We start from the raw sequence: 24,795 nt of genomic DNA, 5'->3' as shown, positions 1-24,795 counted from the left end.
ATCGTAGCCGAAGGTCTAATTTGGTCATTTTTGGTGTGGCCGAGCAGCCTCAAGATCCATCTTACGCGACAAAGTTCTTAAAGACATCATTGAAATAAAATTAGGTTTGAGCGTCACGTCAGTAGCTAGAATCGACAGGCTTGGTAAGCCTTCCCCAAAGCGACCAGTTATCCTATATTTTCAGGATTTCAACGAAAAAGAAGCAGTCCTTAGAAATTCCAGAAAGCTAAAAGGGACGGGTATAAACATTCAGAATGATTACTGTGCAGACACATTGCGGAAGCGAAAGCTGTTGTGCGAAAGCGCGAGAGAGGATAGAGCAAAGGTCAAGAAGGTATCACTCGTGCACGATAGGATCCGCATTGCCAACGAGATGTACATACACATGGAACGACGCTTCCAATTACCGTAAATGGATAGCGAAACCAAAAAAATCGCCATCGAATAGCTAGCAGTCAGTACCAAAACAGCTTCGTTTGCTTAGTTTTAATGCAAGAAGCACTGTTAATAATGTAGGAGAGTTGGAAGAACTTCTTTTGTTGCATGATCCTCATTTTTGCGTTATCACTGAGACATGGTTGTACGCTTTGATTCGCGACGATGAAATTGTACCGCCGGGCTACCAGTTGTTTTGAAAAGATAGTCACAAGGGGGAGGCGTAGCAATAGTTGTAAAACAGGGTATTGACGTAACAGTCGCGGGCCAGATCAATGATCACGAAAGATTAATCTTAAAAGTGTCGCTTCGAGAAAATCACGTTTTTTCTTTGCGCTGTCTGCCGGCCACCGGATGCTGACGATACCATCCTGAGTGAACTCTATGATGATCTATTGAAGTTATCCGGTAAAAACCTGATTGTTACTGGTGATTTTAATTTGCCGTCTTGATTGGAGTCGCTTGATTGGAGTCGTGTTGATTGGAGTCGCTTGTAATATGGGAATTCTGCTTCTAGTGATATTCTGATGGATATTATGTACTCTCATAATCTTGATCAACTTGTGAAAACTTGCACTCGTGGAAACTCTATTTTAGACCTGTTGTTTATAACGAAAAATTCAGCAATGGATCGGCTGTTGTGGAGCATGGAATTTCAGATCATAAGTTAATATCTTTTAACTGGACTAAAAAGGCTGTTGGAAATAAAAAAACTAATTCTTCGGCTATTATTAGAGATTATAATGAGGCTGATGATGTGGCAGTTATGGATTATTTGGATATGCACCTTGTCTGTGACAGTCATGAAGTTGAGCGTTTGTGGCAAATGTTTTGCTCAGCGGTAGAACATTGTATTGCTCATTTCGTTCCTATGAAGAAAATTTATAAGCGTCGCTCAAATCCTTGGATCACTAGGTCTATTATACAAACAAAACGGAAAATACAGCGCCTCAGAAAGCAGCACAGGACTTCTACGCCACAGTTCAGTGAATTAAAACATGAGCTACTCAAAGAAGTTACACAGGCAAGAAACAATTTCTTCAACAGCACTTTGCTTGAATTTATTAAGACTGACCCACAAAAATTTTGGCGCCACATAAGCGAAGTTAATGACTATATACAACAATTCAGGGTACATGATCGAATTGTACAGGAACCAATGGAATTCGCAGTGGCTCTGAATCGGTATTGTCAGACTGTATTTTCTGAGCTAGACGAATATAATTATCAGGGCTCCATGACAGAACCAGAGAAAACATTAGTGATAACTCAAGAAGGTGTCGCCTCTATGCTTCTAAACCTGAATATTAAAAAGTCCGCAGGTTCTGATGGCATTCCCAACACATTTCTTAGACGCTTCGCTGAGCAAATCTCAGGTTTTTTGACTAAGATGTTTACCCTATCGATTACTACCGGTGACATCCCAAGTGACTGGCGCATTGTACGTGTTACACCTATTCACAAGAAAGGTGACCGCCTTTGTGTAAATAACTACCGCCCTGTCTCAGTCATAAGTACGTGTTGCAAATTGTTAGAGCACACTGTAGCTTGTTACATACAACAGTTTCTAACTGATCGAGGCGTGTTGACACCACATCAGCACAGTTTCAGAAAATCGATGTCGACAGTTACTCAGTTGGTCTCGACTGTGCACGAGATCCTGGCAGCACTTGATGTCTCTGGACAGGCTGACATTCTATTCTTAGATTTTTCTAAGACGTTCGATAAGTGCCACATGGTAAGCTGTTGTATAAGTGTTGTGTTCGATGCACTCCCTGTGTCACGAGCGAGCCCCGCGAAGGACCGGATGCTGAAACTACTTCCAGATGTTGACTCCTCTCCTTCCCCCGCTCGGCTCAAAACGAGCCACCGATCGTTTCCCCAATCCCCCGGCAGTTCAGCTGCCGCCTCCATCCGAGTAGGAATAAACTTGTTTTTAACCGTTCGAGGCTGTCTACGCTTTTTGAGACTACCGCGACCCACGCGTACGTCTATGGGCCGACGACAACACCGGACATAACAGTGGCGACGAGGAAGTGGATTTGGACCTACGCTACGCAACGATATTGACAAGCTACAAGCTATGGCTACGCACGGGCTCCCAAATCGGCTACCCGAATTCAACGGCTCATCATGGTCATCATGGTTTGGACGCCTGCAATTTTACTTCGAGGCTAACAACATCACTGATGCAGCAATGAAGAGAGCCAACCTGCTAACGCTTTGTGGGGAGCAGACATACGACACAGTCTGTGCCCTGATTCAGCCACGCACTCCAGCAACCGTTGACTACGACGACATCGTAGCAGCGCTACAAGAACACTATGACCCAAGGCCATCGGAGGTCTACTGTCGAGCCCGCTTCCAACGGCGAGACCAACTGGAAGGCGAAAAAAGTGGCCGAATACGTAGCGGCTCTCAAAAAGCTCGCTGCTGACTGCAATTCGGGACGTTGACCGCGACAACTTCAGCTACTGCGCAGGAGGGAGGATCGACTGCCACACCTGCTAACACCACTATGCTCCCCTTGGACGTTATGTTGCGTGACCGTTTTGTGTGCGGACTGCGTGACGAAGGCCTACAACAACGCCTGTTCGCGGAGACGGGTCTCACCTTCTCCAAAGCCTACAACATCGCCCAACGAGCGGAGAGCGCCGGTCACCAGCAGAGGGATATTCGACGGAACGTCGAGCCGGTGCATCACACCAGTGAGCAGTCAGGTCATTCCACGTCTAAGGCGAAATCAAGCAAAAAGACACAGCGCTGTTGGCGATGCGACGACATGCACGATCCCCAGGTATGTCGATACAAGACAGCGACCTGCAATTTTTGCCACAAAGTGGGACACATTGAAAAGGCATGCATCACGAAGCGCAAACAGCTCCGACCGAAGACTTCAGTGCAACGGAACAACAATGTCGACGCACAGGAGGGCCAGACGCAAGATAAAAGCCGAACAGCACTAACGTCATCGGTACTATATGACTTGAACGCCGTTGTGAACCTCGGCACGAGACCGAAGATTACGACTGAAATCTTGGTACACCAGCGCCCTATCAGGTTTGAGGTGGATTCCGGAGCAGCATGTACGCTCATCAGCGAGGACACTTTTCGCGCCACTTGGCGTGAGAACGCACCAGCTCTCCAGCAAGACGACACGCAGCTGAGAACGTGGTCCGGACATTCTCTTCCACTACTGGGCTGTGCCAACGTAGACGTGTGCTACAACGGTCAGACCCATCAGCTCCCCTTGCTGGTCGTTCACGGTTCCGGATCAAGCCTTTTAGGACGAAATTGGTTCACCCCTCTTGGAGTGGTCATTGGCGGAGTTCACCACACACCCACCTATCCGTCAGTGGAGGAGCTTCAACAGAAGTACAAAGCGGTTTTCTCCGAAGAAATACCTGGAAACAACGGACCTCCAGTCACACTGGAGCTTCGGGAGGATGCGACGCCGAAATTTTTGAAAGCTAGGTCGGTGCCTTTCGCCCTACGAACGTCAGTCGAGAATGAGCTTGACCGACTGCAGGAACAAGGGATCATCGAACCGACGCAACATTCGGAATGGGCTACACACTCGTTGTCGTCCGAAAGAAGAACGGTACCCTACGCCTCTGCGGAGACTACCGGAGCACTGTCAACCTGGCGACAAAAGCATCTTCCTACCCACTGCCGACACCGGAAGAGGTTTTTAGCACGCTTCGTGGTGGAAAATCTTCAGCACCCTGGACTTGACACAAGCCTACCAGCAGCTGAAGGTGAGCGAATCAACGTCTGAACTGCTCACGATAAACACCATTAAGGGTCTCTACAAAGTTAAAAGGCTACCATTCGGAATATCTGCTGCGCCAGCAATCTTCCAGAAATTTATGGAGTCTACACTTAGCGGGATCCCTGGCGTTTGCGTCTACTTGGACGATGTTATTGTCGGTGGCGCCTCCAATGAAGAGCACACAGAACGATTGGAGCTCATTTGGAAAAGCTTTCAAATGCTAACTTGCGCATCAGCAAAGAAAAATGTGTTTTTGCGGTGCCTGAAGTGAAGTTTCTTGGACATCAAATTGACGCGCAGGGTATCCATCCCACTGAAGACAAAGTGCGAGCAATTGCTGAAGCACGAGCGCCTACTAACAAGCAAGAACTGCAGTCGTTCTTAGGGCTATTGACGTTCTACGACCGGTTCCTAGAACATCAAGCTACAGTGGCCAACGATCTATACCAGCTCCTGCAGAAAGAAGTCCCATGGACTTGGTCGCCACGCCACCAAAAGTCATTTGTTGCCCTTAAGCAACTACTTCGTAAGTCTACAGTTCTGCGACACTACGACGAAAGGAGACCCCTACTGCTAGCCTGTGACGCATCACCATACGGAGTGGGAGCAGTCCTCTCCCAAGCTGACGACCAGGGACGGGAAGCCCCGATCGCTTTCGCATCGCGCACCCTATCGCAGGCAGAGAGGAATTATTCCCAGCTAGATAAAGAGGGACTTGCCATCGTCTACGCAGCAGATCACTTTCGGCAGTACATCACGGGCAGAAAAGTGACATTCATAACAGATCACCGGCCCTTATTGGGTATTATGGGTCCCCAGAAGCCAATGCCACAGACTTTGTCGCCGCGAATGACACGATGGTGCATCAAGATGTCGTCGTACGACTACGAACTCGTACATCGCACAGGGAAGAAACACCAGAACGCCGACGCACTAAGCCGCCTGCCGCTAGACACCACAATAGATGAACCACCCCCGCCGGGTGATATACTCATGTTCGAGGCGCTGCCGAACCCTCCGCTAACAGCTGACACGGTAGCAGCGTCAACGCAGGAGTGCACTGTCGTGAAGGAAGTCTACGCAGCTATACAAGAAGGCAACGTGCAGAAGCTAAAGGGTGAACACTTCAACGCTTACCGCAAGCGAGCTGCGGAGTTGAGCACTCATCGCGGTTGCGTCACCTTGGGATCAAGAGTTGTAATTCCGGCGGCACTTCGCGAACAGGCCATGTCGCTTGTCCACGCAGGTCATCGAGGCATTGTTGCCATTAAAAAGTGTGCCAGAAGTTACATGTGGTGGCCGGGTATCGACGGTGATATAGAATCGACAGTTAAAGATTGCCAGCCTTGCCAATGCAACCACAGAAGTCCGCCAAGAGCCCCTATTCCTGAATGGGAAAGACCAGACGCGCCTTGGCACACCCTGCATATTGATTTTGCTGGACCTATCGAAGGGTGCTCATTCCTGGTTGTTGTAGACGCATACACCAAGTGGCTTGAGGTAAAACAAATGGCTACAACGACATCGGCAGCAGTTATCGACACTCTGCGGTCGTTGTTTGCAACGTTCGGTCTACCGCGCAAGGTGGTCTCGGACAACGGCACTCCATTTGTGTCAACGGAGATTCTCAAGTTCTACAGCGACAAACGGCGTCTCGTCTGTTACATCAGCTCCCTACCACCCGGCAACGAACGGACAAGCCGAGCGCTACGTGGCTGAGCTAAAACGCGCCCTTACTAAAGATCAGACTGGGACAATGCAACGCCGCATCGCGCGCTTTCTCTTCAGACAGCACAACACTGTTCAAAGCACCACTGATCAAACGCCAGCGAAATTGATGTTCGGACGAGAAATGAGAACCCAGCTGACAGCAATTGTCCCGGAGCCCTCAGCGAAACACCGTCGGAGGAAGAAAAGCTCCCGCCTAGCAGAAGAATTGAAAGTGGACAGCGCATATACGCCCGCCAGTTCCACAGAAAGCCCGGCTGGGTTGAAGCGACGGCACTCAAAACGCATAGGTTTGCGGTCATGGCTTGTCGACAATCGGCGGAAAGGCCACACGCCGCCACCTTAATCAGCTACGTCGTTCAGGTAATTTGCCAAGGGAACCTCCCATTCAAGCAGCCACCTCGACGGAAGCTTCGTCCCACTTAGCCTGGCATCTCGCACCGGATGAATCGGCGCCACCGCCCGCCGGCCCTGAACACAAGAGAAACGACACCCAGCGAGCGGAGGCTTCTCTTCCTAGTGCGTCCAGAGCGTCCACGCGCCCACGGCGGCCCCCAGATCGCTTCCAAGCGACAATCTAGGGAGGGAGGAGATGTTGTGTTCGATGCACTCCCTGTGTCACGAGCGAGCCCCGCGAAGGACCGGATGCTGAAACTACTTCCAGATGTTGACTCCTCTCCTTCCCCCGCTCGGCTCAAAACGAGCCACCGATCGTTTCCCCCGGCAGTTCGGCTGCCGCCTCCATCCGAGTAGGAATAAACTTGTTTTTAACCGTTCGAGGCTGTCTACGCTTTTTGAGACTACCGCGACCCACGCGTACGTCTATGGGCCGACGACAACACCGGACATAACAATAAGTTAGAATGCCTCGGCCTGCCATCGTTTATTGTTGAATGGATCAGCGCATATCTTTCCAACAGAAGCCAATTTGTAGACGTCAGAAATTGCTCATCCCCTGTGCTTCCTGTTACATTGGGAGTACCTCAAGGTAGTGTTTTAGGCCCCTTGCTGTTTCTTATTTATGTTAATGGTCTGGTTGAAGTCGTTCCTGCTACTGTATTACTGTATCAATTCGGTTGTTTGCTGATGATTGCGTTGTGTTTCAGGAAATATCATCGACTAATGGCCACATTATGTTAGAAAACAGTATATGTGCAATAGAGGATTGGTGCAAACGATGGGGAATGGTTTAAACGAGGAAAAAACAGTATTACTTCGTGTTACTGGGAAAAAAATGTTAGTGTATTTGCGTATTCAATTAACAACCAACAGGTCTCAGAAGTTGACAAGTTAAATATCTAGGCGTTACCCTAACAAACAAGTTCACATGGTCTGAGCATATATCCGACGTTTGTGCACCTTGTCTCCGAAAACTGTGGTTCCTCAAAAGAAAACATAAAAAAGCACCAAGTAGCACAGAGCTTCTAGCTTACAATGCCTGCATAAGGGCTAAACTGGAATACGCCTCAATAGTTTGGGATCCACATTATCAAAAAGATAATGCTCAGCTAGAAAACGTTCAGCGGAAAGCAGTTCGATTTATATTTGGCAGGTATAAACATCTAGGTTCTCCCACAGCCTTGATGAAGCGCAATAACATACCAACGTTGGAAACCCCGAGAAAAGTTAACCGTCTCTCATTCCTTCACAGTTGCCTTACAGGTAAGATAAATCTAGCTCTCCCAGCATCTGTTAACCGTCTCAGCACGAGGAAAACACGGCACAGCCATCAACATTCGTTGGCAACAATCTTCGCTCGCACAAAAGCGTTTCACTACAGTTTTCTTCCCTCTCGTACGGTCGCAGATTGGAATTCTTTGCCAAAGTCCATATTTACTTCCCATAACTTTTTTAACGAAATGCAGTCAGGTTTTGAATATATAGAGTTCTTAGTTCCTACTTAATTTGTTCCTATGATATGCGTCTTTATTTTTCGTTCCATTTGATGGCCCTATCTGGAAAATGATTTTCACTCTTTTTATATTGTGGCCTGTGTTCATTGTTGCGTTGTTTGTATATTCCCTTTTCCATTGTATGTAACGCCCATCCTGCTTGAGCCAATCTATAGGCTTGCAGTATTCCAAATAAATAATAAATAAATAAAAGTGCGCGTAAGAACGAGTGATATGAGGGTTAGGAGGAGAGAAAAAAGAAGGGGAACGCCACGAGCTCAACTGATTCCTGTCTTCACACTATTAGTGCCTAAAAACCTCACATTTTTAGCGATAGTAAAGATAACGCGGAAGGAAGGGCAGTCTAAAAATGTGTTGCTTTCCGTGGCACCCAAAACTGTTCGTATTTAGAGGCGACTCAAAGATGAGCGGCCCGTCAGCTTCTAGAAGGACATGTCTTGAATGCACAAAATATGCTTTTTTGTTTGTATGGTATTTCATGAGATGAGGCAAGCTACGCAGTTTTTTATTCTTAGAAATGTAGGTGACTGACTGCAGTGTACGTGTCAATAGGTGCACTTACGTTACCTTTACAAACAGGCCACGCACCGAAATAGAAATACACGTGTTATCAAAGGCAGCACAAGTGTGCCATGCATCCGCGCACCTTTTGAGACAAGCCCCTTGCCTCTACCGCCTCACTCTCGGCACACTTACAAAGAGAAAAACATTGTCTGAAAAGGAATTCCTGTCTGAAAGGGTTTCCTTTTACATACGTTCAATTTCTCAGCTGCACTATTGTCACATCTACAAACACAGAATGATCTCGAATACAACACCAGTGAAACAACCAGCAGCCCGAAGGCAACGCTATTGCAGTCTTAGAGCGACAAAGCATAGCCTTTGGACGCGCAGAATGCAATTTTCCCCAGCGTCAGAATTTTACCTACCCGAAAAAGACACGCGTCGTCGCAAGAAGATTGCCGGATTCCGTTTAGTGCTCATTGCATATGGTAATGAAAAACTCCCTTTTGCAAGAGGCATACCAGTCTGAACTGTGTGGAAAGATTACACCGGAATTCTTTTCTTCCAGGCTAAGCACCTACATGCTTTTTTTGTCTGAAATGCCATAGTCATTTTACCTCGAGGTTTCCGTCCGCAAAATTTGATGCACTAGACCGAAACATATATCGAGTGGCAATCTCCTGATGCCTGCATTCCAAAACGCGGTGGCCAAATGGGACAACTCCAATGCACAAAGAGCTTGATAAATTCTGAAAATACCATATCTTGCCATTCTCATCTACATATCACCACAAATCATAAAACCAAGAGAAATCAACTAAAAAAATAATAATACTTATGCTACCGATCCTAAAGGTGTTTAAATTTGATAGTACATTGATTATGGTGTTCTAAATAATTAAAACAAAATAAGTTTATTAACAGCAGAGTTTTATGTACCAAAACCACGATAGGTTTATAGGGCATGCCGTAGTTGATGGCACCGGCAATTTTGACCACCTGGGGTTCTTTATGGCGCATTCACACGACGGACCGAATCCGGATGCGGCGGAACGGACGGCACGTCACGTTAGGTCACATCAGCGATTCTCCTCATCGGCGCCTCGTCCGCGTGGCTCAGGGAGGATGAGCCCAACCTGTTTTTCACATCGGGATTATGGCAGCGGAACGCCTCAGCTTGAGCGGACAGACAGGCTGGCAACCAGTACACTTTCCTTCTGCTCGAGCCGCACCGCTGTTCTCGCAGTGGATTTCAGCTCTGCTGGCGCTTAATTCAGTTTATTTCCGGGACCGTACTCTAAGACAATCACCTTTCAGATATATAGCTCCTTTAATGCGCGCTGATTGGCAGGTTTGAGAGTAGCGGGTAAGTTGTCGCTTTATTCATTGCACACGAAAGATTCTGCGGCAGGCAAAAGTGGTGCTGTCACCGAAAGTGGTGGTCTCCATGTCTGAACACTGAGTTTAAGGTCAAGAGGCGAACCGAGAGAATAAAACCTAACGTGCAGCAGTGCAATGTGCACTGTCGGTGCCTATTATACGCAAAATAAGAAAAAAAACGACTGCCGATATCGGCGCATCACTGTATCCTTCCTTTGTATGCGGGGCCCCACGCGTGACAGCTGCGAGGTCAGCCTCCACCAGGTCTTTGTAAAGCATATTCTTCGTTTCATTCATCCATTCCGCCAACGACGCCGATTTCACCGAAAAAATAACAGCCCTCGACAATACTCGACAAAAATCGGCGAGCTTCGCATTTCGTCGGCTTCCATGTTGTTGAATGCTCTCAAACCGGTTTGCTGCTAGCTGGCGCAGGTGAGCGCAAAGTCTGTGGTCGAGAGTAATCCGGCTGTTTTGTCATAGGACACTGTCCGTCGTGTGGATGCGCCTGCAGGCGGATTATCCGCGAAGTAGCCCTCCGCGTCCACGACAAATCCGGATTCGGTCCGTCGTCTGAATGAACCATTAACGTGTACCTAAATCTAAGTACGTGGGCGCCTCTAGCATTTAACCTCCATCGAAATGCGACTGCCGCGGCCTGGTTCAAACCCGCGATATTCGGGTCAGCCGAACGAAGTAAGTTGGTGTTTATTTGTGTTTTGATTCTACTTTTGGCCAAATTAAGGAGAACCTGCACTGATAAAGTTTGTCCAAATATTGATTAGCTGTCAAATGAAGTACATATCTTCAAAAAATCATTTCGCTCAGAGCTCTCAATAGCGCTGTTTACTAAAGTTCACAACATGCCTTGAGGAAACTGCGCTTTGTGCCGTTTTATTGCGTGAAGCTCATCTCACGTGTCACAAAATTTCAAGAGTGCTCAATGCGCCCAATAAAATTTCATCTTGTCACTACCTTCCTACATGCGGTTAGGTAAACACTCCTTAGGGGAAGCAAGCTGCAATTGATATTGTATGCTGCCACATGGGTTCAGAAAATGCTATCACCGTCGTTACCCACTTCAAGGTTTTTCTTGCATTTGACCGTACGTACCAGTTCACCAGCCCGAAGCCCGAATGTTCCGCGACGCAGGGTATAAATATTATTCGGCTTTTGCCCAATCTGTCAGTCTGACGGCCGTGCTGTGGACAGGCTATCATTCGCCGTCGCCAATCTGTTCGTTTTAGATTGGTCTTAGGCACAAAATTCAACCCAATAAATTATCTTTGAGTGTATTGCATTATTAGTCTGCCTTTGTTCAGTACGTGCGCCGGCCGCTTAGGCATCACCGACGTGACAATATTTTCTCGCCTTACCTAGTAGATCGCTCCGTAAAACGCTGGGCTACGCTCCCTAGGTTGCACCTCTCGAAGCACGTCTCATGCAAGATTCCAAACTTTCGGATGCATCGTACATTAGCAAGATCAATTATAAACCTGAAAATTGATATTCCAAACCCCAGCATGCACCCCTGTTGAAGGGAGGCCCTTTTGTGAATGCCGCCGAAACATATTCATTGAAATTGACATATGTACGCTGTTTATGCTATTCCGGTAATAGCTTGTTTTCACAAGCCAATTAACGTCTCAAAGTATCTGGATTGACACGTTCATTTCTTTACCTTTTTTCACTTTGACACATTGGGTTTCGCCGGCTGAAAGTCCTAACACCTCCTCTGATTAAGGCAAAATGTCTACAGCCTGCTGGTCTTGGTCGTTGTGCCCACGTGTTGTTGGGATAGACAGCGGAAAAATTAGGTACAATTATTACTTCGCAAGCGCCATGTGAAGCCATCGAAGTCTTGTACTTTGATATGACAAAGACGCTACGATTTATATTACTGAGGTGATAACGCAAGTGTACAGCAATCACTGATGTTTCGAACATTATCAAAGGCTCTAGTGCATATGAGGCAAAATGTTTTGTGGTGACAACAATATTTTTAATTTTCGTAGCCGCACCTCGTCGCGGTAGTATAGGCAGGACAATACCTGCTCTTAATCAACTCGAAAGGGGCTGCCTGAACCAGAGGTACGAGATGAGAAATTAAACATGCATGTCCCTAGAAAAATGCAAACAAAAATACAGACAGGCCGCAAAGGTTGCCACATGAAGAAATTGATTAGGTGTAAGTTCGGTTTAATAGGTCGTGCAAGGTGTGTCACAGATAATCGAATCTATATTAGAGGAACGGCGCAGACGTAACAATAGGTAAGCTTATACAAGGACGTCTGATAAAGTGTTGTGATGAGATATAAAGCATTGAGAGATATGAAACAGAAATGATAACGAAAATATTTAGCGTAAGACGGTTTCGTGAATATAGACCCAGGTTTTCTAAAGTTACGAGAGGAGTACAAACTGCTTACTATCCTGCGTATTATTTTCCGCCATAGTAAGCATCATGCGAGCGTCCCTACGAACTTTTCTCTCGCAGGTGTCCATTTTACTGCTACAGCAGTGCGTTCGATCTTACACGCAAAACTTTCTGCTTAAATCAAATGTGGGATGAGAGATACATTATTATTACGGCAAGCAGTTGTACTTTCTTTTAGTCTCACTAGTGATGGTGTGTTCTTATTTTTTTTCTGAACAGACCCTTTTATGACCTCTGTTTTCCTTTTTTCCTATCAGTAATGGCAACCCTCCTATGCTCCACTCAGCTAGGGTAGAAAACTGGATATAATCTAAATAACCTTCCTGTCATTCCTGTGTTTTCGCTGTCTCCAATGCAAGTTTCCGATGAATAAATACAGAAGTGGTATTGTTTATAACAGGGCTATACAGTATCACGATACAAAAGTGTTGTGATAGATCTTACAAACACTTTTGATTATCTGTATTTCTGCATCGAGGTCCATTTGGAAAATGTATTTGTATCTCTGTAGTTAAATGTTTTTACTACGTATCGACTGTATCGCAGTGCTGTGCAGGACATGGGTACCTTGTTACCTTTTTTGGTCAGAAAAAACCTGACGTATTTCTTTATCACGAAAAAAGAGGACAGTGAAGGGTTCCCTACAGGTACAAAATGGCCACGTGATAGCAGTGAGAATACCGCTGCGGTCGTCTAGTGGTTATGGCGCTCGACTTCTGACCCGAAGGTCGCGGGATCGAATCCCGGCCGCGGCGGCTGCATTTTCGATGGAGGCGAAAATGTTTGAGGCCCGTGTACTTACATTTAGGTGCACGTTAAAGAACCCCAGGTGGTCGAAATTTCCGGAGTCCTCCACTACGGCGTCCCTCATAATCATATCGTGGTTTTGTGGCGCTTCTGCTTTCTGCTCCGAGCATTTTTATCAAGTTTTTCGCTTTTTCCGGGAGGCGCTGCTCCCTGTCCCAGGGCGACGGACGCGGAGTCTTCCACTGGTCCGCCCAGCCAGAGATCTGCCATGGCGAGCTCCTCGTTAAATCAGCGCGCCTGGCCCAGAACCGATGAGGCCAACGGTGAGAGTCACTGCCTAATGGCTGTAGACGCGGAGCCTTCTGCGGCGCTGTCCGGCCAGAGATAACCTTTGGCAAGCTGTCGCGAAAACGAAGCACCTGTTCGAGCACCAGCGCGGACACGGAACTGTACTCGACCACTGGCGGCGACTCGTCGGATGACAGCTTCGAGACCGTGAGAAGCAGGAAGGCAAAAAGAAGAAACATCAAGCCGTCTTCACCAGCGAGGGCGTTAACGTCTAAGTCAAGTGAAGAACGCTGGCCGCACACCATCCTATTCATTCCCGAGGACTCCACCGTCAGCCTTCGAGCAGTAAACAGGCAAGCTCTCTCTGTATACTTTGAGGGGGTTGCACCGAACGAAATTAAGGATATCCGGGTGAACACGCGGAAGAATATCCTAGCTGTGGACACGACGACTGCCAGCGCCTTAGACAAGCTTCGCAAAATATCAGATTTGGGAGACATCAAAGTTCGACCTGTCATTCCAATGGACGGTGCCTGCGTGGCGGGAGTAATCTACGACATTGATTTGGCCATAGCAAACTCGGACCTCCCAATTCTTATAAAGCCGGCGAACGAGGGATTTGTCATCGCGCATGTACTTCGCCTCGGAAAACACCCGCTGTGTAAGATAATGTTCAAAGGAGAATCTATTCCGTCGCATGTCAAGGTTGGACACTTCCGACATCCTGTTCAGCCATTTGTCCCTAAACCACTTCAGTGCCATAACTGCATGAAAATTGGGCACGTCAAGGGTGTATGTACAAACACCACAGTATGCCCCCGATGCGCTGAGCCGCACACTGCAGACGCATGTCGGCAACAAGTCTGAAAGTGCGGAAACTGTGATGGTTCACATGATGCTGCCTCTAAGGAATGCCCGCGGATTAAGAAGGAAATCGCAATTATCAAACAAATGGTTAGGGACAATTCAACCCACAGAGAGGCTGCTGAAAGGGTACGGCGTCGGCGTAGTCGCCGACGGAGGCATGTAAGACAGGGTGTTGCGCATAACCCTTTTCCTTCGAGCACGAATAAAGGAGTAAGCACGAAGCGAAAATGAGGTGGAGAAGCTCGCAGCTGCGGATGAATGGCCTACGCTTCCGCGTACGCAGCCGTGCGAAGGAGCCTCCTCCGAGGCCTCCCCGCCCTACACCTTCCACCGAGTCTACTCCTGTTGAGGATGTGTCAAGGGTCGATCGACAGATCATCCCGATGCTGCGATCCCTCGTTGCTGTCATGGCAGACCTACTAAGAGCGCTGGGAACTCCAACCGCTCGAAGCGGGCTACAGGTGTTGGACGCGCTGAGCCCAGTCCTCGCCTCCCTCGCGTAGAGCCATGGCAGGAGATCAACAATCGTTCCGCAAAGAGGTCAGAGAAGCATCAGTCATCCAGTGGAAAGCAAGAGGACTTAGATCACGGATTTCTGATTTTCGTCAGTACGTGTTTTCCAACCGTGTCCCCATCATCGCAATATGTGAACCGAAATTATCAAACCCGATCAGGCTATCCGGCTACGAGTCAATCCCGTCCCAAACCAGCAACGAAAGCAGCAAGGTCATTGTGTATATTCGTAGGGAGCTTACATACATCATTCAACCTGTGTCGCCTCATGATGAGAACCAATATGTTTGCCTGACTGTGAAGCAGAAAACCCTCACCTTCACATTAGTAGGTGTCTACTTATCTCCCTCAGCCCGTTTTGATCGAAAAAGACTGGATGACATACTGCGAACATCCCGGATCCGTGGATAATTACAGGGGACTTCAAACGCCCACCACCCAATCTGGGGAAGTTCAAAAGTCAACGCCACGGGCCGGAGACTGGCATCATTTGTGTCGGCTCATGAACTGCCTCTACTTAGTGATGGAGTCCTACATTTCTACGAGGATCAACGTACAGCAGCTGCTTGGACTTGACGTTTGTGTCACGTCGCTTCGCCACAAGCGTTAGGTGGTTTTTTAGACATCAAGACACATGGTATCGACCACATCCCCCAGTTATCTCACCATCAAAGGCTTTGCTAGTGGCCACCCGCCGAAAACCGTCCGGAGGATCGACCTGTCAGCATTCACAACTAACGTTGAACACGCTTGTGAAAAGGGCTTATCCTCTGGCATTGAGCAAGCGATTAAAGAAGCAGCGCAGAGTGCGATGCGCACGCTGACATGTTCTACAAGGCCCTCAGAAACGGATGGTGAGTTAAGCGACTCCGTGCGATTCGTCGGCGTGCGGAGCGCAGATATCGACGCACAAAATCCATTCAAGATCTGCGGATAGCTAGGCGCATGCAAAGGAAGATCCAGCGTCGTATGGACAAACTGGAGTTTCAGCGGTGGGCGAAGTTTTGCGAGTCGCTAGACCCTCGCAAACCACTTTCTCAAATATGGCGAAGCGTGCGAGGCCTACGCATTTTTCCCGAACAACGTTTTCCGTTTAAAGCCTTGGCCCTTTTCCAACGTAGAAGGATATCGAGGTAGCGGAAGATTTTTGTAGGAAGATTGCAGGCCCGTCAACTGCACAGGAGCCCTTACTGCTGATGACACGCCACATTCCCTTGACCCGCACATGGACCTGCCTTTTCCATGGTAGAGCTGGATGCGGCTCTTGCTTTATGCAATCGATCGTCGTCGCCTGGACCGGATGCATATCATACCGCCTATTACGCAATCTCGGTGATCGAGCACGAAGCGCTTTGCTGGACGTGTTCAATGAGTCCTGGAGAGACGGAACGGTCCCCAGAGAATGGAAAACAAGCCGTTGGTTCCACTTCTCAAACCTGGAAAATCACCTCTAGCGCTTACGTCATACCGCCCAATAGCGCTGGCTAGCTGCGTAGGGAAGCTCATGGAGAAAATGATCCTTGCCAGACTCGAGTGGTTCCTAGAACGCTACAGAGTATATCCAGACGCCATGGCCGGTTTTCGTCGTCTTCGAGCTCCATTGACAATGTCAGTGACCTGGTGACTACGTACAACACCAGAAAATGAGTAGACGGCTATCTGTCGCACTATTTTAGATGTCAAAGGAGCATATGATAATGTTCTCACGAAGCCATACTTGACGCCCTCGAGTCGGTTGGTTTGGGTGGACGAGTGTACCGCTGGATTTGTTGCTACCTACATATGAGATCACTGTTTGTGCAAACTGATGATGGGCCGACTTCTGAGCATTACACACACCGTGGCGTTCCTCAAGGTGGTGTATTGAGCCCCCCACTATTCAGCCTGGGTTCTGATCGGTCTCGTGGAACGCATACCAGATTCCGTGCAGATATCTCTCTATGCAGATGATATTTGTGCTTGGACGTCAGGTGTAACACGCCCTCAGGTACGTGCGAGGCTCCAAAAAGCAGCGAATTCAGTATCGGCGTACCTTAGAGAACAAGGCCTCGAGATTTCTCCTGAGAAATCGGCGCTGGTTGCGTGCACGCGGAAGGCAATGACGTCATATCCCATCGCCATCGATGGACGCAATGTTTGCTACGCCAGGACGCACAGGTTTTTGGGGGTCACGATCGATCGAAACCTCTGCTGGAGTCCCCATGTGGCCACTCTAAAGAAGCGCCTAACGGCCATCGCACAACTTTTCAAGTTCCTCGGAGGAAAAACGTGGGGCACATCAGTGCACGCGATGCTGCAGCTACACAAAACGCTGTTTCTGGGATACCTGCGGTATAGCTTGCCGGTTCTGACGAACGCTTGCAAAAGCAGTATTGGCCTTGAGGAGTTACGGAGTCGCCCTCTATCGGACGCGCCTCGATTGCGTGCTAGGCAGGATGCCGCCGGCGCGCTCCCCATAGGTTTTGCTGTCGGCGCTCTACAAAAACACCTCGCGGGAGCCCTCCAGGGCATTTCTGTAAGTACTTTCGAAATTGAACTGTGTTCTTTACTGTCAAGATAATCATTTCGACGAACTGAAAGCACAAGATAGTCTACAGTCGCTGTCTCTTTGCAGAAAACCGAGCACCCGCTTCACGCTGTCACCGCGTTGCAGACCCCTGAACCGGCTTCTTACGTGAAAGGTAGTCACTCGCTGAGTGCAAACTATGTGAAATTTCTCGTCAGAGTAGACTGCCTGTATAACCAAACGGAGCATAACAGAAAGAAGCCTCAAGCCAGCGATCGCACGGGTTCGCGACGACTGACGGTGCCTCTACATGTATGAGCGTCTGCATGTATGTTCGTACTGCTGGTTTCGCTTTTGCTACGAGCGCGTTTTGGCACCGCGCTGTGAACTTTAGGCCGCAAAACATGAGAATTTGTAAGTAAACAAACAACTACTGTTGGGCGGACGCTATCAGAGCAGTTCAAAAACTATTTCCTTACAACTGCGACTTCGGTGCGCATGACAACTTTGTGATCTGCCGTCCCGACGATTCAGTGTTTTTTTTTTCTCTTTCGGTCTAAATTCGGGTACGTTTCAATGTCATTTGACAAGTTGTCTCGCACTGCGTGTTGATCGGTCTTCTCAGCGGGCAAATGCCGCTGCTTCTGTTTCTTTATTCAGAGCATTCGTTTCGTTTGGTGCTCACACAAAACGTGAGCAAATGCGACGCCTTTTTTTAATGCTCCTCATTATTGTTCCGTTTGCATTCCAGTGAACTTGCCGCTCTCTGTGATCAACAAATTCATAGACCAAAGCTTCACCACTTCGAGATTGCTGGTGGAAGGAGAACCAGTCTACGAGACCGAGCATGTAGTAGCATGCGACGCCTAGGAAAAGAAAGAAAATACAGTAACGCGGGAGAATCAGTACATCGACTGACAAGAGAAGATGGCTTTCGCCTTCTAGTCATCTTTACCATGTGCGTTTTTTAATTCAACGTATCTAAACAATGACTTGTGCATCTGCAGCCGATTTTGTGGACGCTGAGCACGGGGCCGACGATCAAGAGGTCGCATTGGAGGGTTCTGAGATGGCATCGCACGTGGTAAAATGTAGCGCTTTTACCATCCTGTGGCAGATAAGCATCATTTGCCGGCGGGAAGCGTGCGCGAGCCATCGTCTCAGTGCTCGCTGTCTGCTACTCACCGAACATCACAGGCCCGACGCAGTAACAAAAGTCTTCGTCGCGGAAGTGTTTGTTGCACACAAGGCTCGTAGCGGATGGCTACTTGCCGGTTCTTAGCTCTACAACCCATGCTTCACGCTGTTTCTTGTCCCGCGGTTACCAGTGCAGGCTGACACTGGGCTCCTTTGCGTAAGCGCGGCGCTGCGGCACCGTGCGGTAGAGCCCCATGTTCGTCGCCTTCGGAGGCAGCCACTCTATTAAAATGGTTTCAATTGAGTAGAAAATGAGAGAAAACTTCCGATTTTGAACAGACCGCAGCGCATGTGGGACTTGAAACTCGTTTTCAAAGCACGCGGCAGTGCGCCACAAGCAGCCGACGCGGCCGCAGAGACCACGTGATCCTGCCAAGTACGTCACGCCGACGGTGGCGCCGGCGTTTCCAGTGGTGGGCCTCGAGGCCAATACGCACGATCGAAAACGCCCAGGGCCAGGCACTCAGAGTTTGTCTTGGATTACCACGCTGCACATCAACAGCCGCAACCATCGCAATTGCCAAAGATCATCCGGCCACGCTGCACATTACATTGGAGGCGCTTAGAGCTCACATTAGGCACCTTGCTCGCGCCCCTGCCCACCATCTTGCTTCGCTTCCAGAAGATCGACCGAGTACCTCCTTCTGTAAGAGAATATTGACTTACCGAGAGTGCCTTCCAACAACCTACACGCCTCCGGAACGGATTCTAACACCCCCTTGGTGCTTGGACCGACCAAAACTGCTCTTGACAGTGCCGGGGATTCGCAAGAAGGCGGAGCTCTCATCGCCAGCTTTGAAGCAGATGACTCTACTCATGTTGCACGAAGATTACAAAGATCATGTTAAACTTTACACGGATGGCTCGACAACTGTTGGAGGATCTGTAGGAGCTGTGATCTTCCCAGCAAGAGCCGCAAACATGCAGTTTCGAACGTCACACAAGACAACATCGACAGCCGTGGAGCTTGCGGCACTCCGCAGCGCACTCCGCAGGATTTATCGAGAAGCGCCACAAAAATGGGGCATTTTTACTGATTCGAAACCAGCTCTGCAATGTCTTCGAACTGCTCTACGTCGTGGGGCTCAAGACCAATTGGTGCTGGAAATACGACAACTGTACCATCAACTAATACACGAAGGACATGCTATAACTTTTCAGTGGTTGCCAGGCCACTGCGGCATCATCGGTAACGAGCATGCCGACGATGCAGCTAAGAATGCTCACGAAAATGGCGTGATAGAACCTATCCCACTGTCAAGAAGAGACGCAGCAGCAAAGATTAATACGTTTGCGCATGATGTCGCAAGGTCTACGTGGAACACGCCCGGTTTTCTCCACACCCGTCTTCACCGCCTGGATCCATGCCTACGACTCAGCATTCCATCTGGCCTGCCCCGATCCGAGACGACCCTTCTCTGCCGCATGTGGCTTGGGGTGTCTTTTACGAACGCCTTTGCGTGCCGCATCGGAATGAGAGACAGCGCTGCGTGTGAATATTGTGGCAATGACGAAACCATTGAACACATTTTATGTCAGTGCCCTCAATACAGCTCTGAGAGACAATCCCTCGCAGCAGTGTTTGCTCGCCTCGACGACCAGCCGCTCTCTGAGCAGTCAATCTTGGAACGTCGGAACGATCGAGCTTCACGCCAGAAAGCAACGAAAGCGCTGATGAAGTTTCTGCGAGCGACCCGCCTCGTTGAACGATTGTGACACTCCTGTGTGTGTGTGTGTGTGTGTGCGTTTGTGCTTCCCTCCCTCCCTATCCCATCCCTCTCTTTCTAACTTTTCTGTCTCCCCTTACCCCTTCCTCAGTGCAGGGTAGCAAACCAGATATGTTTTCTGGTTAACCTCCCTGCCTTTCCGCATTACATTTTTCTCTCTCTCTGGGACGTTAAACCCCAGATAATAATATTGATAGCGGTGAGGTTTCGGTACCAAGGAGACCAAAAAAGAAATAGCCATATTGAAGGATTTTCTGGGTACGAAGACGGTGTTTACTCATAACAACACGAAGTCCTGGTCGTCTGTAGTCGTAGATAGGCTTTTCTCGTTCGGGAGTCCTATGTTGAGGCCGAACGCTGCCTAGAAGGTAGCCTATTTTGGAAGCTGCTCTTGCTTAGGTGCAATTAATGCAACAGTCTTCTCATCCGTGAAATCTTGTGTGCAAAATGAATCTACACTTTCTTTCAATTCACGGGTGCTCGTCAGTTCTTCGAGCATATGCTTGACTGGCAGCGATATGCTTTGAGCGATATGCTTGACTTGAATTCCCCACGCTATTCCTTCGCAAGACTTTTTCATTTTAGTTGGTGCGCTGATGTTTAGCGTCAGGAAGGAATGCAATCTTTTTTCTTACGAGTAATATCAGCGTAAATGTATGCTATCACGCGCGAATGGGTGTCTGTGTGTGTGTGCGCGTGTGTGTGTGCGTGCGTGCGTGTGTGTGTGTGTGTGTGTGTGTGTGTGTGTGTGTGTGTGTGTGTGTGTGTGTGTGTGTGTGTGTGTGACACCCGGCCTAGATGGGCTTGACATGTGGGCGTTGTTTATCAACGAATACGCCGAAGAAAAAAAAAACTTTTCAACATATCTGCAACCTTGTCCTCAGTAGCATCACGCTATTATAGAAATACCTTGGGCTTCACGCAATTGGCCAGATGATCAGTAAGACCTCAAAAATATAAAAAAAAGATCACAGCATATCCACGGAGTGAATGATGATGAGTGGGCGAAGCTGCGGAGGTTCATCGGTAAACCGTGAATCTTCCGTGAATTCTGCCCAGTACATCATCACCGACGTGAGATCGGGCGCGTTTATACTAAAGGTTCGATGAGAGTTATGACGACTTGCAGCTCACTTTAATTTGATATGTACGCTGCGAATTTTCATTGTTTAGAAAACCATTGCTTTTGAAAACATCTGGCGTCTTTCGGTCTTTCGTTAAGCAGCTGGCGTCTTTTCGTTTTGCGTTAGAAACATCTGGCGTCTTTTCGTTTTGCTTTTAGAAAACATCTGGCATCTATCGTTCGTTTATTTCATCAATCAATGGCGTTTTGAACAAAACTTTTATTGTTTAATCACGCACAGGAGAAATCTCACCAGGTACTACCTTGGAGGTAAACAATGGCTGCTAATGGGAATGAGAGACAGAAGAAGTCGGCTTTTAGCTAACACTTACACTTCTTCTTCTACTAACGTTTCCTACTGGAACATGCCAATGGCTGCTAATGGGGAATGAGAGACAGAAGAATTCGGCTTTTAGTTAACGCGCACGCTGCGAATTTTTTATTTTTCAACAACGCACAGGAGAAATCTCCCACCGGCACCACCTTGGAGGTCAAGATCTGGTACTAGCGTTACGACTGGTTACGCACTACGAGGGACGAACGGGTGCCGCTTTAAGGAGCTTCGCCCCCAAAAAATTCGCTGACGCTTACGATACAGCCTAGTGCTAATTCTGAGCGCAGCTTCGTGTTCGGGCAACGCCAACTGTGTCCGAAGTTTTAGCTATCCGCAGTTGTAGCAACGTAACCTTCGTCCCATATTGCCACAAAAATTGTCAGCGCTCGACTGCTACACACACCACTCTTTGCATTGCAGGCGTCGCGAACCAAGCGAAACGCCGACAGCCCCGTTACGACAAGTGAAGCTAGCCGCAGCGCACGTGTCAGCCCTGCATGCGCACGAGCTCCGACCGAGGGGCCAGCGCGCGTGACGAAGGAAGAAAGCGATGTCAGAGACCAGTGGCTGGTGACATCTACAGACCCCGCGTTCACTCTCTTTTCTCCTCATTCGCTCTACCGGTTACGCTGACGGCAACGGCGGCGCTCCTCAACGCAAGAAGGAGCGCTTAAGAGCGGCACTCTAAGAAGAACCTCGAAACTGGCTGCAAATATAAACGGGAGGTTATTTTCACTATCGCCACCATATTCCTAATGCAATTATTCGCGGGTCATTTTGTGAATAGGCAGCGCTGAACCAATTAAACACTACAAAGAAGCCTAATATGTTCCCGAGACAAGTACACTGAGCTTACCATGCCTGTCATCATGTCTACCTATGAATATATTCCTGAACACGGGTTGTCGCTGGAGCACCCGTGTTTAAAAATATTCATCTTTTGAGACCTCCATCTTCTCCTGAACTTCTTCTTTCTTCATATATGTTTGTGCCTCGTATAACACCAAAATCCGGAAAATGCAGCAGAAGTAGTAAGAATTAGAAAAAGGTATTTGCTTATCTAAATAACGCGAACCTTGAATTACTGGCAATATCCCTGGCCATAACAGAACACTAGAATCGGAACATTTTTGATGGAGTTTAGGACACGTTTAATAGGAGAAACCTTAATGTTATAACCGCCGCGATGCTCCAGTGGTTATGGTGCTCGACTTGTGAACCGAAGGTCACGGAATCGAATCCCAGCCGCGCAGTCGCGTTTCGATGGAGGCCAAAGGTTCTCAATCCTTCCAGTAATTTCAATTTTAAATGCGAAGCATTTCTTAGCGAACCTCAGGCACTTTGGGCGTTTCTATCTATCTATCTATCTATCTATCTATCTATCTATCTATCTATCTATCTATCTATCTATCTATCTATCTATCTATCTATCTATCTATCTATCTATCTATCTATCTATCTATCTATCTATCTATCTATCTATCTATCTATCTATCTATCTATCTATCTATCTATCTATCTATCTACGTCTGTGCGCTCCCCCAGTCGTCTCCATAGGTTGTAATATACCAACATTTGCACAGCGTAGGATGAGTGTATGACGAACACGATTCACTGGCCATGACATGAATAACGAAAAATACTTGTCGCTTACGTCACAACACCCTTTCCCTCAGTCACGCGTGGCACATACCCGCATACCAGAGTTTGTCATGTGGGTATGTGCCATAGGTGATTACAGAGTCTCAATCAACGCAGTAACTGCGAACATACACATTGACACGGAAAGAAAGTGATAATAAAAGTAATTGCTGGGGCCCTACGTCCCAAAACCACGATATGATTATGAGAGACGCTCTAGTGAATTGCACCGGAAATATTGACCATCTGGTATTCTTTAACGTGAACCGAGATCGCACAGTACACGGTCCTCTAGCATTTCGCCTCCATCGAAATGCGACCGCCGCAGGCGGGATCGAACTCGCAACCTTCGGGTCAGCAGCCGAGCACCGTAAGCCCTACACCACAGCGGCGGACGCAAGGAAAGTTAGGGAACTGAAGACAGAGCACCCCTGGAAGACGCTGGGCTACCATCCACTCGTCCACGTGGTCCGCAACCTCGACCACGTGGATTATGCAAAAACCACGGTCAATGCTTCCTACAATAACTATGCCGATGTGACCATGTCCCTCATGATTACCGGTGACTTCAGCATTGATTTATCAAAATCCTACAACGCCTGGTTCTTAGACGGCATGAAAGACGGCTTGGATGCGGACGGGTTCACAAGACATCGGTGCCACGTCCAGGACAGGAGGCATCATAGATCATTTCTTCGCAAGAGCCATCCACGGTTTCCACCAGCTCTACAATACCTCGCATTTCACTACACTTAGACCGTCCGCAGCCGCGATCACGAACGGATCCGATAAAGAATCCTGTCCAGTTGCTGGTGCTGCTTGATCACGGTGATGATAACCTTATTCAGGAACTGCCCAGAACCCCTTCCACACATGCACACGGGTTCGTGAAACGTGCATGCGTTCTCAGTCATAACGGATAAGTATAAGCATCACAACTGCAACGCAACTCTTTAACAACTTCAACTGTGACTGTAACCTACGTGCAGTGCGCCTTCGCGTGTCATTCGGCTGTGTATATATATGTAGGGAAACTTTCCTGAATAAAGCTTAGTTGCGAGTAGCGCCGTCCTGTGCAGCTGTGTTCGTTACCTTCTTCGAATTCGGGCTATCTAGTATTGAAGAAAATCCAGTATTGAAGAACACTACATATCAGTTTAATGTGTCTCATGTTGGTAACAACTATGTTACTGTTGGCGTTGTTAAGCAACTTAAACAACTGGTTATATAACACATGCTCGACTCTTCAAAATATGTGTATGCGTATACCATTTGCACATCTCTCTAGCGTCATTCCGTAACGGTTCGCACAATGTGAAAAATTGCGACACAGTCACCTTCCCGCGCATGCTTCGCATAACGTCGATTCCCACGGCCCGTGGGATCTCCGGAATTATTTTTCAGTTACAAGGGGTGTTCAAATGAAAAGATACGAAACGACACTGTGGGTATATATGAAGACTTCATTCAAAGTGTACATTATGTGCCTTATCACGACGATCCGAGTGATGAACGAACCAAAGGAATTCGCGTTCCCATAATTCTTGTGGCCGTGACGAGACCCAGTCCTTCACAGTGTCCTTGAGTTTGCTGTCCGAGTTGAAGCGCTTCCAGTTGAAGCGCTTCAGGGGACCAGACACATGGAAATCGCAAGCGATTAAGGGTGGCTGGTTTAACACCTGC

At 48.1% G+C, this 24,795-nt stretch overlaps 1 protein-coding gene across 1 annotated transcript; it reads left to right on the top strand.

Moving 5' to 3' along the window:
• The first annotated feature begins 5,014 nt into the window (after window positions 1–5,014).
• Window positions 5,015–5,926, top strand: LOC119398849 (uncharacterized protein K02A2.6-like). The gene has a single exon (XM_037665667.1). It carries the CDS (start codon window positions 5,015–5,017, stop codon window positions 5,924–5,926), a length of 912 nt encoding a protein of 303 aa, XP_037521595.1.
• The last annotated feature ends 18,869 nt before the right edge of the window (window positions 5,927–24,795 follow it).

The sequence above is a fragment of the Rhipicephalus sanguineus genome, chromosome 7 (assembly GCF_013339695.2).
Source record: "Rhipicephalus sanguineus isolate Rsan-2018 chromosome 7, BIME_Rsan_1.4, whole genome shotgun sequence".
NCBI lineage: Eukaryota > Metazoa > Arthropoda > Arachnida > Ixodida > Ixodidae > Rhipicephalus > Rhipicephalus sanguineus.
The sequence above is the reverse complement of the archived record's forward strand: the minus strand, read 5'-3'. Positions and strand labels throughout refer to the sequence as shown.

Excerpts from the sequence above, each read along its gene's own strand:
- LOC119398849 (XM_037665667.1), top strand. The coding sequence starts at position 5,015 with ATGGGTCCCCAGAAGCCAATGCCACAGACTTTGTCGCCGCGAATGACA.